The sequence below is a fragment of the Archocentrus centrarchus genome, chromosome 15, assembly GCF_007364275.1.
Source record: "Archocentrus centrarchus isolate MPI-CPG fArcCen1 chromosome 15, fArcCen1, whole genome shotgun sequence".
Lineage (NCBI taxonomy): Eukaryota > Metazoa > Chordata > Actinopteri > Cichliformes > Cichlidae > Archocentrus > Archocentrus centrarchus.
In genome coordinates, this window is record NC_044360.1 from 2,417,659 (window position 1) to 2,436,649 (window position 18,991).

At 41.5% G+C, this 18,991-nt stretch overlaps 1 protein-coding gene across 1 annotated transcript in view; it reads right to left on the reverse strand.

The window, feature by feature from the left end:
• The window catches only part of hectd2 (HECT domain containing 2), a 64,147-nt gene that overhangs the window by 24,177 nt on the left and 20,979 nt on the right, over positions 1 to 18,991 (reverse strand). Inside the window, exons 8-14 of the mRNA XM_030748116.1 lie at positions 17,837 to 17,946; positions 15,350 to 15,498; positions 15,112 to 15,235; positions 12,629 to 12,725; positions 11,677 to 11,784; positions 9,248 to 9,380; positions 4,453 to 4,541 (exon numbers count right to left, since the gene is read on the reverse strand). Of these exons, the coding sequence (XP_030603976.1) occupies positions 4,453 to 4,541; positions 9,248 to 9,380; positions 11,677 to 11,784; positions 12,629 to 12,725; positions 15,112 to 15,235; positions 15,350 to 15,498; positions 17,837 to 17,946 (810 nt within the window). The remainder of the gene's footprint in view (positions 1 to 4,452; positions 4,542 to 9,247; positions 9,381 to 11,676; positions 11,785 to 12,628; positions 12,726 to 15,111; positions 15,236 to 15,349; positions 15,499 to 17,836; positions 17,947 to 18,991) is intronic.

Here is an 18,991-nt window from a genome sequence, read left to right on the forward strand (position 1 = left end):
TAAGGCCATTAAGAAGCCGCACACACACACACACACACACACACTTGGCACCTTAAAGTGTTTCGGAGGCCTGGTTCATAAATCTACACTTTATGGGGCAGCCATGAATAAAACTGTCTCTCTTTCGTTCATCTCTTTATCCACCTCTCCTCACTCATGCCCGCTCCGTTTGCCCTCTCCCTCCTTCTCTGGTTCTGCTGCAGCAGGACGAGGCACACAACCACCAGTAAAGGACTAAAATCTGCACGAATTGTGCTTGGAGCACTCGGCAGCTTCAGTGCCGCGCTCTGCTAACTTGATTACAAAACACAGGTCAGAGTACGTGACGACTAACACAAAACTTTGAGGCGTGTCAAGCAGATCTTCAATTAAATCAGCACGATCTGCAGAGGGACGCGCAGGGTCGAGTTTCTGCAGCCTCCCTCCTTTGCGTGCTGGTCTCCTTACACAACGCAGCAAAGAGCTTCAGTCTGCAAATGACCTCTTAAAAAAGTTTACGGGGTGTGATGATGGCAGCAATATTAGGGCTGAACAATGGACGTCTTCCATGCCAAACCCGGGGTTAGAAACAATTCTGAAAATGCTTTTTTAACTCATTCACACAAACTGTGCAGTTCAGTCTGGCCTCTGATCGGGACTCAGACCTGCGGCTCCACAGGCTCCCCGTGACTTTGACAAAAAACTAGATTGATATAGAAACCATTTCTGTCTTGATAATTAAAATGATAAAGTAAAAAAGGATAGGATAGGGTTAAAGATTGAACTCTCTGCTCTTTTTTTTTTGATACACGTTCATGGTCGTGAATGATTCAGTGATTCATGAGTCAAAGCAATCCTCTTTATTATGAGTTTAGTACAATATGATTGAGGAGATCTCAGTTTCTGTGACATCGCTGTCCTCCACACAGTTACAGGAACACTGCTTTTATTAACACATAAACAACCACAAATATGCAGAGTGGCTGAGAGTCGTTACTTTACAGTTTTTTGCCACACAAACACTGGAAACCACATCACACGTCCACAAGAATCAGAGACTGAACAGCATAAGTGAAATAATGATCCGAGTACTACTGCATTAAGGATCTGAAGTGAAACAGATTCATTAGTCTTTGTGCTGCCAGCGCACAAAAAAAATAATCTCCAGTTCAGATATTTAAATGAAATAAGTGTGTACAGCTGCAGTCCTCAGTGTGCGGCTCAACAGTTTCACACAGAGAGCTTTGGAAACATGGCAGCTGCAGTGTGGCAGGTTAACCAGGTTTCAGCTTCCTCCGTCTCTCTCATCAGTGTTTAGTCCATTTTGTTTACATCTGTTTATATTCTCTCATCCCATTTCACATCCCCCCGGTGCTCCACTTTCCTTTTCATTTATCGCCCTCTGCTCGCTCTTTGTCTCTGTTACACATTTTCTCCCTCCCCTCTACGCTGCCCCGTATCCACAGTGATACAGCGCTGCCATGACGACTACAGAGGAACAAGGCGATGGATAAATGAGCTCTCAGCACAGAGGCACATGTGGAAGAAGCAGAGATCACCCAGGAGTAAATCCACATGTTCAGAGACTCCCAGCTCCCTCCCATCGGCTCTTCTTTCTCTGTTTACACGCTCACTGCTTCTACAACTACACACCTACACGTTCATGTTTCCCTCATTTCAGGGGACTCACACTCATTTACTGAAAACCTGCTCTAACCAGAACCGCTGCTGTAACCTAAACCCGCCTCCTCCAAAAGATTTACGTTTATGGGAACTTAATGTTGAACGCTGAATCCCCACTGTGTGACTGCACAAACAGACCTATGTTCCAAATACGTAACACACACACACACACACACACACACACACACACACACACACACACACACACACACACACACACACACACACAAACCTGGCGAGGAACAGGCACCTATTAGGTTATATAACTGTTTGACAGTTCCCAGCTGGCTACTAACTGAGCCCAAAGTGCTGAATCACTTTCTGTCCACATACTACACACACACACACACACACACACACACACACACACACACACACACACACACACACACACACACAGAGGAAGTATATTTAATAATCAGCAGAAACAACAGCGGAGCTACTCTGCAACCATGGAAACTGAAACCTTTAAAAATCACATATTAAAATTTTACACAAACGTTTATTTGAATTGGAGATGAACGACAATAATAACACGGGTGACAGCAAAGCTGTGCTCTGCATGAACGCATAAAAAAAATGAGCAAAACAATGCAAAAATACTTGCCCCCCCCCCACCACCACCACCTCCTTTATTTTTAGGTGGGGCCAAGTCAAATGAAGGAATGTCCTCATAAACTGAAAACATTTTAAATCGAGTGAAAAATTGAAGCTTATCTCGACCCTCGGAGTGGAGTACGAGCATTTTAGACTTCTGACCACCTGACTACAGTTTCCTGTTTCTGCATGTGGCAACGTTGAAGCTACACGTGGTGAAGTGAGCTCAAACCATCTGAAAGAAGAGGGAAAAGGTGCTTTTGTTGTAGTTGAGTTTGAGCACTCACAGCACTTGGTGAGGATTAGAAAAAAGTGCTTATGGTTTAACACGGGGGGGGGGGGGGGGGGGGGGGGGGGGGGGGGGTTAAGCATGACATGTTGTATTTACTGTATTAACATTTAACCCACACCACAATCCTTCCCCTGACCTTAGCCAGCTGCTTCTGTTGTTAAAACTTAACCACATGTGGGACTTGTAGTCCCTGGACTCTGCCCCCACCACCCACCCCCTCCACCTTCCTGTGACTTCTGTGCACTTACTCACAGTGAATGGAAAATATGATGCTTGTGAGCTAAAAACCCAGACTTCAATTATGTGTCTGAAAACACAGCGAGTGATTAAATTATTTGGTAGTGCATGAACAGAATTTCTAGAAGACAAAGTTCCCGGATGAAGTCCAGTCGTGGTCCGTGCATTATTTTTAGAAAATGTAATTGTCTCTTCAGTTTAAGGGTGAGTGCACACAATTCACAACCTGACATGTTGAATTTCCATGCAGGATTTTGAGGCCTGAATTTAAGGAGCCGGCGTATGATTAATGGCCATGGAGGGAAAATGCCCACATAAAACAGTTTGTCAGTGTTTGTAATGTGTCTGCTCAGAGGATTATTGTGCTGTCCTCGCCCTGAGTTATGGTTTATCTTCATAATTGTAATTTTTGTGCTGGTTTAACCACTTGCTGTTAAATTTCTTGAGTCGCTAATTTAAACTATGCATGACATTAACTGCGAATGATTGAAAAGCTCGTGGTGCATTTTTTCCTTGTTCCACTTCCAGGCCACACATAATGCTACCGAGGGCCGCCATTAGCCTGTGAGCCACACTTTGAGAACCCTTTGAGCTTATATTTCCTAAATGACACAGACTGTATATAACAGACGGGCATAGTCACTGTCACAGGTGCTGTCTGGCCCTCAGCATTCTGCCCCCATTTACTCTAAAGGGGACCCATGAGGGCAGTGTTTACTGAGGTCACAGATTAAGTGAGCATAGGGCCATTTTCCAATAGACTTCTTTACTACTGGAAGCCAAAGGAGTCGCCCTCTGCTGGCCATTATTTTACTCCGGCCATAATTGACTCGTTTACTCACATTAATTAAATCATGCTTGTCAATTATGACTCAACCCTACAAACTGCGGTCATGCATCACAGGAGCAGATGTTTATACAGACTTCCTTTGCTGCCCATTAAAAAGGCTGCAGGTTGAAGTCACTTCTGCATCGGCTCACTCTTCAAAACCGAAGGCTGTGCCAAGTTTTGGTTTGCAGTCTATGGCGAATGCACACCAAAAACAGTGAAGCATTTATTATTTAAAAACTTCCAACACACAAAGGTCTTTGTAATACTCTGAGCCATAATTTTATTTGCATTTGTTATGCAGCACTGGGTTGAGAAAAAACTGAGGCCGTCTTATTTTGGAAAAACGATTCTGACCGTATCGATTAAATTTTACACGCTGTGCTGAAAAAGTATTTGTTACATGTGCAGCTTAAATGCACATTACAGTATGTCTTCTCCTCTGCGGTTTCAAATAGAGGAGTGTTTAGTACGTCAGAAGGCTTAGAGGGGAGGACGGGAGAGGAGCTCCTGTGTGTGGTTATTTGTGCCCGTCTGCACATTACCCGCATTTAAAGTCCAACCCTCCACAAAACACTCAGCAGTTTTGTCTAAAGCAGAAAAACAGCAACAGCCAGATGCTGTGAAACGGCTCTGCAGTGATGAATATAATGAAGGAGCATTAAAACGCTGATGTGGGAGGTGATACACGTTGATCCACAAAACAGAGACCAAATTTGAGCATGCTCTTCTCCTGCTTTTTAACTTAAAGATGACCACAAATACCAACGCACACTTCACGTGCACCACATTTACAGCTTACACATACCCTGATGGTGTTTTCAAGAAAGGATACAGTCCCAACCAATTGGAACTCAGAATAGTTGTCACACTTCCAACTGCTGAACCAATGGCAGCGCGAGTCCTTCATGTAGGTAAACATCCCTAAAAAAATAAAATAAAAGTATTACTTTCAGATTTAACACATCGCTTTCATTTAATTCAATACAGCCTGAAGAAATTAGAGGAGGCTGGATCACAAATAAAAGAGATACAAAATGGAGGGAAAAAAAAGGAAGAAGACAGAAGAAGCAAAACTAAAGACAACAATTAAAACACGTGTTCACTCTGATGTAATTGGACCTTTCCAGTTCCCAAAAGCAAAACACTAAGGCACCACCAAGAGTTAAAATATGTCCAAATGAAGTATCGATATACTGCAGGAGTTAAAATCAAGTCTCCAGGAGTCCAAGCCTGAATGACAAAGAGGATTTAGGCTGAGTTAGAAAGTAGCAGTAAGCTAGTTGGTATTTATTTTAGAATCAGAAACATACAGCACTGCGTCACTCTGAACTCTACCAAAGATCAAATCTAAAACTGTCAGCAGGGGTTTGGAGGGGATCTTCTGTTTTACTCGATTGGACTGTCCTGCCTGCTGAAACATGATGCTGAAGGAGCACCTAGTTCATTATAATGTGAAGCCGATGGGTCCTGGCCAAGCGGCATCATGTGATGAGTTGGGGATGAGAAGCATATCATTACTGGCCACTGAGCTATATCAGGATTAAATAAACAGCTGCTGCATCTCCAACAGCTGTTTAGAGTTAGGGTTTGGTTTGTATTTACCCCTTTATATGGACTTTTTCCTTATATCCTGTCCATCCATTCATTTTCTGCTGCTTATCTGGGTCCAGGCCTCTCCTGTACCCTGGCTTAGACTGTTCCAGGAAGGCTGAGGAGCGTGACTCCCCCTTCTTAAAAAGGGCAAACACCTCCACAGGTCGCCAAGGCAAGGACACTGTCCACAACTTCCATGCAATGTTGCAGAGTCAACCAGGACAGTTCCATGACAAGCCTTGAGGAACTCGGGGAGCATCTCATCCCTGGGACCAGGCCACCAGAGACTTTTTTAGCTATATCAGTGAACTCATGGACAAAAATATTAGGCCACACCTCTTAATCTTCGACTGTAGGTGTTTTCAGTCCCATTGCCACAAGTGTATAAAATAAAGCATCTAGCCATGCAGTCTGCCTTTACAAACATTTGTGAAAGAGTGGGTCGTTCTAAAGAGCTCACTGAATTCAAGCATGGCGCTGTAACAGGATGTCACCAACAAGGCAACAGGTCGGTTTGTGAAATTTCTTCCCTCCTAGATATTCCACAATCGGCTGCAAGTGGTATTATTGCAAAGTGGAAGTGTGCAGGAACCACAAGAACTCAGTCACTAAGTGTCAGACCCCGTAGAGTTAGAGAGCGGGGCCGCAGAGTGCTGAGGGACATGCTGTCGTAGGTCGCCAATGGTCTGCTGACGCAGAGCTCCAAACCTCCACTGGCATTAACGTCAGCACAAAAGCTGTGCACCGGGAGCTTCGTGGTTATGTGTTTCCATGGTCGAGCAGTGTAACGTGTAGGTGGCCTCGTACCTTTGTCCATATAGTGTATGCTTGTTCAACATGTGGCTGAAAAGCAACATAACCCCTCACCCTACTCCAAAGTGTTTCATTGGTGATCTGGGGGATGTTAATGACATCACCTCTTTTCTGGTTAGAGCGCCTCTGGCATCGTCAACACCTTGTTGACATGCAAGGAATATTAAATCTTTGGAGCCAGAGCGATTAAATAAAAAAGTATTACACATAAGCTGTTAAAACTTGAGAGTACTGCAAAGCTGAAGCTCATCCAGCTGTGACAGAGAAACAGCAGCAGTCTGTTTAGAGTGGAGACTCACATCTGGACCACTCACATCTCTGAACACAAGAAACTGAAACCGCTTCATGAATAAAAGAGCCTGTGTGTGTGTGTGTGTGTGTGTACACCTGTCTATGTGCAGCTGGGAGTGTGTGCGCATGCGTGTAATGTGCAGAGGTGGGGATTTCCCTGTGCTGCTAATGAGGGGAACACAGCTTTCATTGAGTGTGTTGCTTTGGGCCGACATCCTCCTGGCACCGAAAAACACAGACGACCGCGGAAAGATGGAACGATGATGGAAAGAACAACTTGACCAGAGCAGAGAGGGACGCAGAGAGAAGGAAACGCAGATTCACAGACGCTCGCTTGGTTTCCACTCAACTCTATTTTACGCAAATTCCAACATACTGAACTAGAAAGGCTGAAAAGACATGAAAACGCGACATCAATATTGTCAAAAGGTTTTTTGCCTGGACGTGATGTGCGGATCATTCTGTGGTTTGGGGAAATGTTGGAGCTGGAAACACACTTGCTGAATTGAAAAATGGAGAATGAACAGCTTTGAGAAATGTTTTACTCGCAATTCACATAAAGTCAGTTTGGACTGAGATCTAAATAATTTCTGTCAACCACCAACTCAGCACAGCTCAGTTTGAAAGCGGTGAATGGAGACGACACTGGTCATAAAACAGTCTGTCTGTGATCGCGCTGTTAAATCGAGAAATACCATGAAGGATTTTTTACTGCCTCACACAAAGACCAAAACCAACAATGAAAGCATCCTGCTAATAAGCTCTGTGTTTATACTCAAAGGCTGATGTATGCCAGTCATCTGCACTCTGCTGTTGTGCAGAAACTATTAAAAACACCTGGCTGTGCTACACTGTGTGGCATGTGCCTTAATTACCATGAAGACACTTCTGTTTATCCTGAGTGAATCACACACACACACACACACACACACACACACACACACACACACACACACACACACACACACACACACACACACACACACACACACACACACACACACACGCTGCCCCGCTGCTCTCAGTATATCATCAAATGTGTAGTAATCCACCTCTGAAAATAGTCCCCTAAATATGCTGTTTCCTCAGCTCTGTTTTATGTTGGATCAAAACTCGACTCTGCAGCTTTTTTTAGGAAACCGCTGAGCTTTCTCCAAATGGAAATATTTGAGAGCCCTTTTCTTAAGATTTATTTATCAACATTTCCAGCGGGCATGGAAGTGAGTCTTTACTGCATTTCCAAACGTCTGCATAATCTTTAGTTAATGTGTGAAAACTTTCCAAGGAACTACAGGTTCCTTCAACCATTAGTAACTGTCAAACACCACCTAGACCCTGAAAGCAAAGGCAGCCAGCGGGTGGGTGAGTGGGTGGGTGGATGCATGGATGGATGGATCTATCTACTTAGAAAAGGAAGTGCAGGGACTGGATTAACACGGCAGACCTTCGGACCAGTCTCCTCTCTGTATCCTCCAACCAGCCGGGCAGTAGACCCGGACCCAAATTCTGTAGGTGGTGTGTTCAACCCACACAGTCAGCCAAATATGGCTACAGCTTTATAGAGACCTGGCCCAGTCCTGACTCCCTGGATAAAGCTGCTGCAATTTAACAAATGGAACTATTTCAACAAGCTTTACTAGGTGTTACAGGCTTTAAAAGTTCTCATCTTTCTGTGTCAGGAATCAGTATTGAATTATAAGGTAAATACAACACTTATTATTAAAAATTAGCAAAAGAAAAGCATCACTTTTAGACCCTCTCATGTCCAGGATCTCTCTCCATCCTACCTGAGGTCTATCCCTCGTGTCTGACTGTACTTTCAGTTTTTATTGCCTCCCTTTTGCCTTATCTGTGACACTCGCTGTCTTAGCAGAAAGAAAAGTAAAGTTTCCACAGTTTCTACAGCTGTTCCATTGTCCACTATTGCTGCTACCTGGGAAACATTGCCCCCCCCCCCTTCGTGCTCTGCAATAAAGGTTGAGAGATTTTGTATCAGAGGCAGACAGGACTGCATACAGAAGCAGACAAAGGACACACGCAGTCAAAGCAATGCTTACAATGAACCGGTCTAAATAATAATGGTGTTATTTATTCTATAGCTGTTACATCATGCAAACTTCATGATGACAAAGACAAAAAAAACTTGACTATCGCTACAATCAAGAGCAACTTTAATATGGTTTCTAAGTGGATTTATGACCTTATGAAGAATGTAGAGCCTAACACAACTGCAAAGAGGAGCAGTGACTGAGGCATTTGTAGTTGTTAAATTGGGATAAAGGATTTAAAATATTGAGAGAACAATAGACAAAGAGAAAGAGATAGGCAAAGTGACAGCAATAACAAACAGAGATAATTACAGTCAGGCAGCCAGGAGAGAAAAAGGAGAAACGGGAGAAGATGACACTCATAATAAAAACTCCTCCAGTCTGAAATGACAGTTAATTATGTAGTTGCCAAAACCAACACCAGCCACTTTTCTCAGCCATCTGACACTTATTCCTGCTGCAGTTTCACTGACCCGAAAACTCACAAAGCACGTCCACGGAGGCCTCCATCTAATAAAAATGTACTTTCCATTTTATCCAGTAAAAATACGATTTTCTTTCCGCGCGACTTCAATAATAAAATACAGCCTCACTTTCCACTGAATTTGTATCAAACAGGATTTACCTTCCAGATTCTCAACCTTATCTGCTATTCCCAGCTGCTCCCTCAGGACCAATTCAAAGAAAAGCTTTCCCACTTTTATGATGAAGGCTGGTTTGTGGACGCTCACAGCTCAGCAGCTCACATTTCAGTGTGAATGCCCTCCAATATGACCCACACAATAAGTGCAGTTTCTGTGCCACACTGCACACATACTGATACTGTCACACAGTAACTGGCATAACATGAACTCTCTTCTGGGAGATGAAAGTCTGTCTCACCGTAGTCTGTGTGAAAGATTTGTCGAACCAGCAGCAGGAACCACTCTTTCGTCAGGCCGCCCATGTCCAGCCCTGCCTCCCCAACAAAAGTCACCCGCAGCTTCTTCTTTAGATCACATCGCTTCCTCGTCAGCTATAGGAGACAAAAGAGGTGAACAAGTTCAATTAAAACACAAACTGTGTTTCTTTGCATTGCAGAAATACTTGTTGCAGAAACCTCTGCACCCCTCGGATGGGTGAGCTTTGCAGCATGTTCCTCAAGGCTCTGTTGTGGGGTTATCTTGGGTGACAGGCCTCTGCAATACTCTGCTTGAAATTCAAGGAAATACTTTCCTCCACCTTCTTGCAAAGGTCTGTGCTGGGCTTTTGTGGAGAAGAATCTACCCTCCTGGTTGAGAGTTTTCCCAACAATTCTGCATGTGCTTTGTGGACGTGGTGTATGAGTGCCCTCAGGGTGCCCTGATGGAGATGCATGGGATATCAGGCCCGCTGTTATGGGTTATTTGGTTCCTGTACAACAGCAGTGTGAGATTTGCATTGCTTGCAGTAAGTTTGCCAAAGCAGACTTTTTTTGGACACCGACTCTAGGGTGCAGTGTCCACTCCCTGTTGGGGAAGAGTCCAAGTGTGTCGAGATCTTCTTCATGAGTGGGTGAAGAACGAAGCAGGAAACTGACAGACCAACTGTTGTGGTGTCTGCAGGGATGTGGATGCTGTACAAGGTTGTTCTAGTAAAGAGAGCTTAAAGCAACTTGAAAGCTGTTAATTTACTGGTTGAGCCACACTCCTACCCTCATTTATGGTCATGAGCCACAGACAGTGGCTGAAAGAAATTATAAAAATTGTAAATACAGAAATGAACTTCCTCCAAAGGCTGTTTGGGCTCAGCCTTACAGATTCATTCAGGAGGGGGTGAGAGTGGAGCTGCTGCTCCTCCACATCAACAGGAGCCAGCTGAGGTGCTTCTAACATCTGACTGGGATGCCTCATAAGTGAGGTGTTTCAGGCATGTCCTACAGGGAGAACATCCCAGAGCAGTCTCTGGATGTGCTGGAGAGATTTTGCCTCTCTGCTGGCTTGAGAAGGCCAGACAAGCTGGAGGCAGAGGTCAAGGAGCGGGAGGTTTGGTCTGCTTAGACTGATATAGAAAATAAATGGATGAAGAAATATTTTCCTGGGTAAAAAGAACAAAAACAAAAACTGGGATCTTGGGGGAAAAAAAGATTACATCCTCTGCTATAATTTGCAGTAAACACTGCTGAATAATTTTTCAAATGAAAGTATGAAAATGCTGTGATCATGTTTTCCTCAGTGTCTGAAGACTGAATATCTTCACGGGACAGACCAACAATTAAAGACCAAAATGAAAGACATTTGGTTTGAGCCTCACTGCAGGAAGAAACTAACATTTAACATAATTTAGGATTTTAGTGTTTATCTCAGATTTATGGTTAGATTTTGGTTTGATGGAGGGTGAGGGCGACACATGAATGCAGAACATTAAATGCATACTTGCTGATCCTCATGGCAGGGTCTGCATATTTACTGGCCGATGTTCCCAGTGTTCCCACATCACAAGTTTCCCTTTTTTTCCCCTCACTTAAAACAACATTTTAAGAAATATCTTTGGTTGTTATCACACTCTTGCATGTCCTTAAACACCCATAACATTCTTCACAATCTGTAAAGCATGTAAACAGATCTCAGGCCATGTATAAAGCTCATACTAAACAAATGAATTTTTTTTAAAGAAATGAGACTGAATCAATATGGGCTTGTACATTTCTGAAGAAGTCAATGTGGACTTCAAAAATTCAAAACCACCGGCTTTTGTCTGAGGAGGACTGAGGTTTTTATTAGCTTTTTCGAATTCATTAGCATTCATAAACTATGACCAACAGACACGACAGGAAGTCTTGGCACAGATAGCTGCCAGTTTGTCAGCAGACTAACCAGCAGGTTCCCAGATTTTATTTTAGAAAGAAATCACATGTAATCAATTCCATGGAATTTCCACACATGTTATCGATCTGATCATCCTTCAACTTGAATACAAAATTGAGTATAAATAGAAAGATATCTTATGTAGCAGTTTTTCATGGGTTAAAAATCACATAAGACAACATTCGCATTTATTAATAATTACTAGACGCCCCCGGTGACGCCAGTCTTCACTGCATGTACAGATGAGGTCATGCTTTTGGTTCTTTATGTTGCATATTTCAGTTAAAACACACACTTGCCATCTTCCCATAAAAATGCACTTAACAGGAACAACTTGTAAAAGTTTTTAATCAATCAAAAGTTTAATTTTCTGATTACAGAGAAATTCCCACAGAGAGCAGGTGTATAGATATATGCAGCTGCAGATTGACTGAGAGAAATACTTGGTCTGTGCCAACAAATACAAGGTTGTGATTGTGTACTAACCTCATCCAGTGAGTCGCTCAGAAGCTGTGCTCGTCGTACTTTAATGTTGAGAAACAGAAGGTTCATGTCCACTCTCTGCCTGCGAGAAACCTTACTGACCAGACTTTGCTGTGAAGCACAAACACAGGCTGTTTAGGTCAGCAGACAATACGCCGTGCTCACATACACCGATCAAGCATAACATTATGACCACTGACAGGTGAAGTGACTACCACTGATCATCATGGCACCTGTAAGTGTGTGGGATATATTAGGAACCAAGGCTCACTGATGCATATGGGGAGCAAAGCCTGGCCCATGTGGTCCAATCCAACAGATCTTTTATATCACATGGATGGCCAGGTGTGCATGCATTGATTACCTGAGGAACATCTGGCACCAGGATGCACTATGGGAAGAAGGCAAGCCGGTGGAAGCAGTGTGAGGCTTTAGGCAATGTTCTGCTAGAAAATCTTTGGTCCTGCCATACACATGGCTGTTACTTTGACACATACCACCTACCTCAGCATTGTTGCAGACCATGCACACCCTTTCACAGAAACAGTATTCCCTGATGGCTGTGACCTCATCAGCAGGATGATTGTTCAGGAATGATTTGAGGAGCACGGCAACAGTTTGAGGTGTTGACTTGCCCTCCAAATTCCCCAGATCTCAGTCCAGTCGAGCATGTGCTGGACAAACAAGTCTGATCCATGGAGGCTCCACCTCACAACTTACAGGACCTAAAGGATCTGTTGCTAACATCTTGGTGCAGATACCAGAGTACACCTTCAGGGGTCTAGTGGAGTCCATGGGTCAGGGCTGTTTTTGCAGCAAAAGGGGGACCAACACAATATTAGGCAGGTGGTCATAATGTCATGCTTGATCTGTTTATTTCCCTGGACTTCTATCTGATTTCTGCTTCTTTGTAAGAATTAAGGCTGAGCTCACACTTTGTTAATGTGTGACTCACCCTGGCCTGACTGATCATCTGTTGCTCTGAGTCTTTCTGGATGATGGCTTTCTTTACCACCGTCGACAGGATGAAGGGAAACTGACAGAAAGAAAATCTGAAAAAGGAAAAAAACAATGAGAATAGTTAAAAATCATCAAACAATATTTTTTACTATGTTTTTGCTACCAGCAGTTTAAAAAATATGGCTTTCTTTAACTGCATTCCTGACCAGCTTTCAAGTGTTAAAATTCTATGCTTAACCCTAATGAGCGGGCTCCGAACTCTACACCCTACAAGCTACATGAGCGAAATCCCCCACCACACTGGCCAGAGGCTGTAAGAGGCGATCATTTCGACTGTAAACTCCAGATCCATTTTCTTTGTGAAATGTTAACGAGCCGTGACACAGCGTGAAACGAACTTCATGGCTTCTGTGAGTCTTTCCACGGCTCTGGATAAACTCCGGCTGTGGAAGCGTTACTTCATTCTGCTTATGAGGAGACGCTCTATCTGACTTCCAGGAATCTTCAAAGGGAGGTTACATGACTTTTGGTCATGGGCAGCACTTACTCAGGGTAATGTGCTGTCACATCGAGGAGCATTTGTGGTCTAAATTTGCAGCCAAAGATTTTCTTTTAAAAAACTCACTCCCCACTGACTGTTCCATCATTTAGTACCAAATCACTGTGGTATAGCTTTTTATTTATTGCTGAAGTCTGTTAATTGCTTAGTTGACAGAAAACTAAACTGATGAAAATTTCCATAATCAAAAAGAACTGAACCAAACACTATATCATTTGGGTTTTGGATTATTGGTCAACCAACAGAATCAGTATGAAGCCAGATTACAAGTGTTTAGTCTCTTATAGAACAATTTCTTAACATCCATCAGATCACTGGTGACAAGACAAGACTGGGTTTCCACCACAACTAGAATATATTACCTTTCAAATGAAGTTGCATGCATTCATTTTAGCGTTACAGTTTTTTGTTAAAAGCATTTCCAAGAAAATGTCTTTCTGGAAAATTTGTCTCTGATATCAGTCTAGCCTTAAAGTGTTGCATAACCAGCTACTGTAATCAACCATAAAGTGTATACATGTGCACTGACGAGACATTATTCCTACAAATCACAGTTTAAGAAAAAAAAAAAAAGAAAAATATTAATATTGTTCTAGTATCAAATTAATTCTTCAGTTATGCCTTTTTAACTTATTGCTGACTAGCTTCAGACATGGGCAGACTGGTTGGCTCTGGTCTTGACCAAACCTTGGTTCTCTGTTGTGTTTGCAGTTTCATTTCATTACCTCCACCAAAGAGGTTGTGTTTTTGGTAGTGTATGCATGTGTGGGTGTCATTCTGTCTATAAACATGATATGTCAAAAAGTTTTTAATGAATTCTTATAAAAGTTTGTAGGGGTGTAGAGTAGGGTCATGTTAACAATCCATTCACATTTGCCTTGCATCCAATACGGTCTTCAAGGTCAACTTAATGATTTATTGGTTGAAAATCAACAAAAAGCCTTAAAACTTAGAAACTGTGATTCTTACAAGCAGGGTGTGTATTGTCAATATACAGAAAGCATTGTATAAAATATTTTATCACATTTGACCTCTGACCTCTCCTTCAAGGTCAACAAATTGATCTCAAAGTCAAAGTGATAATTCTTTATAGAGCTTTTTAAAACTATGTTTCTTATTGCCAATGTTTGTATTGACAGCATATAGGTATATAGGGACCTCTGACTTTCTTCAAGGTCATATAAGGTAAAATCTTTATCAAATTTTTTTATCTTTAAAACTATGCTTAAAATTCTACTGCCTTTGATTGTATTGGCAACATTTAGGAAATTACACTGGTATATGGGGATTCTAAATGTCACATTACAGTTTGCATGCAAATACGATGTTACATTGGTCTGTGATCTCACTTAAAAGTAAATACTGCCCAGGGAGTGAGCTGCTTTGGCAGAGATTTGTGCTCTCTGACTGATTCTTGTTATTTACAAGACACAAGCAGTCCTATTTTTGGTATTTGTTTCAATAGTTTGTCTTTAGGGAGCAAGCATAACATGTTTGGGGGCTTGTCCAGGATGTGCACCTGGAAAAGCCCACTATTATATCCTTATATCAATTTCTACATCATGGTTTCTATGAATTTTTAAACCAGGAAATCTTATATTCATCTCACAGTTAATTATTCCTAAATCGTGCAGTTGTGATTTCAATTGTGATTTGAATGAAATATTTTATTCCTGTAGGCAAAATGTAACCCCGTCCCCGTTGCTGCTTAGATTTCTGAAAGATGCAAATTATGTCTAATTCAGTTTGTTGACAGTTAATTTGTCACCTATTGGGTGAAAGGAAACATAAACACAATGGCAAGATCTTTGTTTTGGGTTTACAACCATAAAAAACATATCTGGAAAGTGTTTTTAGCAGAATCCAACCAGATGGAAAAATCCAGTGAGTTTAATGAACACAGAAAAAAACTATCTCACCTATTTGAGTTGCCGTAGTTCTGCCAGGTCCTGTAATCTTCCATAAAATCTATATGTTCAAGAGTAATGTTGTAAAAATCAGTGAAGGGCATGATTGGAGGGGAGGAGACACTGTTGGCTGCATCTGAGGAGACGAAAATGAAGAAGACGGTCAAATGTGAGAGAAATAATCTGTGGTATACAGACATATATAGCAGATTATTGAGATGTTATTAGTTTGAGGATCTGTGAGACTCACTGAAGAGGCTGAGCACTTTGGTTGCAGAGGGAATCCACCAGGAGCACTTGGATAGAGGAGGAAGTTCATCTGGTTCTGCAGGAAACAGGCGGGTGGAGATGAACTGCAGGAGGCGCTCTGCCAGTTGCCTGAAACGTCTTGTAGACAGCCTGACATACACACAGACGCACGGAGAGTTAATACTGGTGGCTTGGCAGAGTCAAACTGCACCCTGAAATATACATGTGCACAAAAATAGATGCTTACACTTCAAAGGAGGAAAAATAATAGCAGTGTTGGAGAAGTTTGGTTTTTGGATCTGAGCAGAACTAAACAGAACTTCTAATTTGAAGCAGCTTGCTAGTAAATCATTACCACAAACAGCATGAATTCAAATGCTCCTCATTCAGGCTTAGAGAGAGAGACACACAGGAGCTGGTTTACATTTGTGCTTGTAGGCTGTGTGTGAGGTTTAAAATCTTTTGGCTGGACAAGGTTTACATTTGGGAAAGTGAGGAATAATGTAATGAAATAATTTGAAGAAATCTCTAGAGTAACAAACATGTTTTATTCTGTTTTGGGAGAAGTTTTGCATTTGTGGGATTTATGAAATATTAATGTCTTACTGTTGATTACTGTCCTGACCTTGTAAACATATACTGTCATACTATAACTCACAAACAAGCTCTCAGTCTTTCTTTTCACTTCCAGGGTTTCTACACCACAAGGATTAGATTACAGGCTTTTTAAGTCTTAAAATTAAGCCACTTGGTATGAAAATTTCTGACCCCTGGTTGTTAGGTTACAAACAGGTTCTCAAACATTAAAACAAATGGGTCCCTGTTGGTATCCACAAAAAGCTGATCTAGATTTAGTAGAAGAATCCAAACTTGCTGATACAGACCATCTTGGTAGAAAGGGATGCAAATTACAGAGTGCAAAACTCACTGCATAGGATTCGACCACAATTATTCCACTCTTACAGAGTTTTAAATAAAACGAGCATCAGTCACGCTGCCTGACACCAGTTTGAGTTGTGCTGTGAAATCTTAGTTAAATTTATGCTTCACTATGTCATTGCTAGTTAGAAGACCATGCATGAGTTCTTAGCAAAACAACATATAGTGACAAATGATGACATGATAAAACTGATGTTTTATCATATTAAAGCATGCCTCTGGGCACATCTGGGGCAGTTTGGGAAGCAGCACGTTACCTAAGGATGCTTTGACATGCAGACTGGAGAAGCCCCAATTGAACTGCTGCACCTCGATTGACCTGCTTTTTTTTTTTTTTTTTTTTAAATGAATACCTTTTTTAATACCTTTTAAGACTTTTTAAGGTTTAGAAGGAACCCTGGCTTCAAGTAAAAGTAGATAATATTAATATAGTAACAATAGTAGACAACAAATATAATTAAACCAGTATTTATCTCCATTTTTTATAGAGCAGAAAATGCTTTCCCTTCATTCCATTTTCTGAACTGATTTATTTTAAGTCAGATAAATTATGGTATATTACCTACATGCAATTTAAAATTCAGTAGAATTCACAAACTTTAGAATCTAGCAAAAAATGTTGTAATTCAACTCTAAACTTAACTTACATTTTCTGAAGAAATGAGCTTTTTTAACCATTTAACATCCAACAAGTCACTAGCAACCCATGTATGGTTAGTGGTAGGGTCTGGGTTAACACTTTCTTTGTAATGTAACAGCTTGTAGTTTCTGAAGTTTTGCCTGCTTTTGTGTCCAAAACAAAAGCCAACCTTAACCCTGCCCAGATTGTGGTGGCCTGGTGGATGTTAAGCAGTTTAGCCTAAACGTTTAAGTAAAGCAAACCTATTGTATTTGACAGGGAATTAATTGCAAATGCATGCTCAGAATTTTTTATTCCAGAATGGAAAGAACTGGCACACAGATAACACTGTGTGGTCTGGATTAGAGGAGGAAAAGCAAAGCTGCAGACAAAAACCAAGTTGGATGCAAAAAGAATGAAACTTCTGCATTTTGTCAAATTTTAGGGTTTGCACCAAATGACAGGAGAGATTCATAAAACCTCAAAACTGTGTACATGATCTGCATTAAGAAACAGAGACTGAACAGAGTACTTGTCTAATTAACATTCGCATCTCACAATTTATCACCTGCTAACCCTGCTGCAGAAACGAGATGACAAGAGTCAATCTGTCCACACATTAATTAGGTTATTTAAAGCTTCAGATTCCACATTTTCAGAGGAGGCTGTAAAGTCGCTTTAACATACAACATCCTCTCACCTTAGACTCAGCAAGGATGAAGAAAGTCAGTAAAAGCCAAAACAATGCAAAATGAAACAATGCAAAATGTAAAGACAAAGAGAATATCCTGTAGTTTAAAGGGACCTAATCCACATTTTAATACCTGAGATTTTTAAACTGCTGCGAGGCTCATTTGTGCCTTGGCTGCAAACCAGCATCAAAGTGGTTAACACACACACACACACCAACACACACCGTTTTGGACTTACTTCTTAAACCAGTGAACCAGGAAGTGGTGGTCGGCCTCAGACAAAGCTGCGATCTGCCTGAGCAGGTGAGCATAGATCACATAGGTGCTGGTGCTTGAATACTGTGGGTTCTACACACACACACACACACACACACACACACACACACACACACACACACACACACACACACACACACACACGTTTTTAGTCACTGCAACAGTTCTGAAACAGAGACCAAAATCACAGTCCAGATGACAACAGTATCATATCATGCTACCAACAAAGGCCCTGATGGGTCAAATAGACAAAAAAGAGAAGAGCAGCAACTTTGTGCATGAATGCAGGAAACACTCAGATGATTACACGACAACCACGGCAAAGTACACAGTTTAACTTAACATCTGTTTGAGCATTTTTTTATTAAGAGCATGTTTTGTCTTGTAGTAAACAGTGTGTGTGTGACATATCAACATATTGTCCATTTCAATAAGTGTTTTATATTGCTGCATTTTAGTTAACTACATCCTTCAGTAAGCTTTATGTTGTACAGAAATGCTGTGATCAGTACTGCCACTAACATTAACTACTCATGAAGTGGAAATACATCACACTGATGGAGTTTATTTTTCATTCATGTTCTAATCATAACCAAGTGGGTTTTAACCACATGCTTGTGATAAACTGATTTTTCCCCTTGTTTTCTTTCTTATTCATCCCCTTATTTCTGTTTGGGGGAGAATTTTAAGACAAAACTTGACCATAAATATCCCAGCGAATCCTCCTGGGTTTCACGTTTGCACAATTAAGAAAATACCTTTTTTTGAGGGGAGGGGCAGGGGTGTTGGGGGACTCTTATTTTGATAGTTTTGTCAATGATTTCTACCACCATTTATAACATTTTACTCACCAAGATAAAACCCTTCATTTGGGGATTATGGGGAACATCTGTTTTAGAAAATCTGTTGGGTCTCCCACAAACATCCAAACAACCCTTCAACAACCCTCTGGACAGATTTGTTTAGATGAGAGAATGAAAACAATAGTTAGCTGCCCCCGTGGACTTCATTATGGCCTGATTTTCTCCACTCTCATTAATTAACTTGGAGGGTACATTATAGTATAAAGAAATAATGGGCAGAACTATGAAAACAAAAACAAATATAAAATAACCAG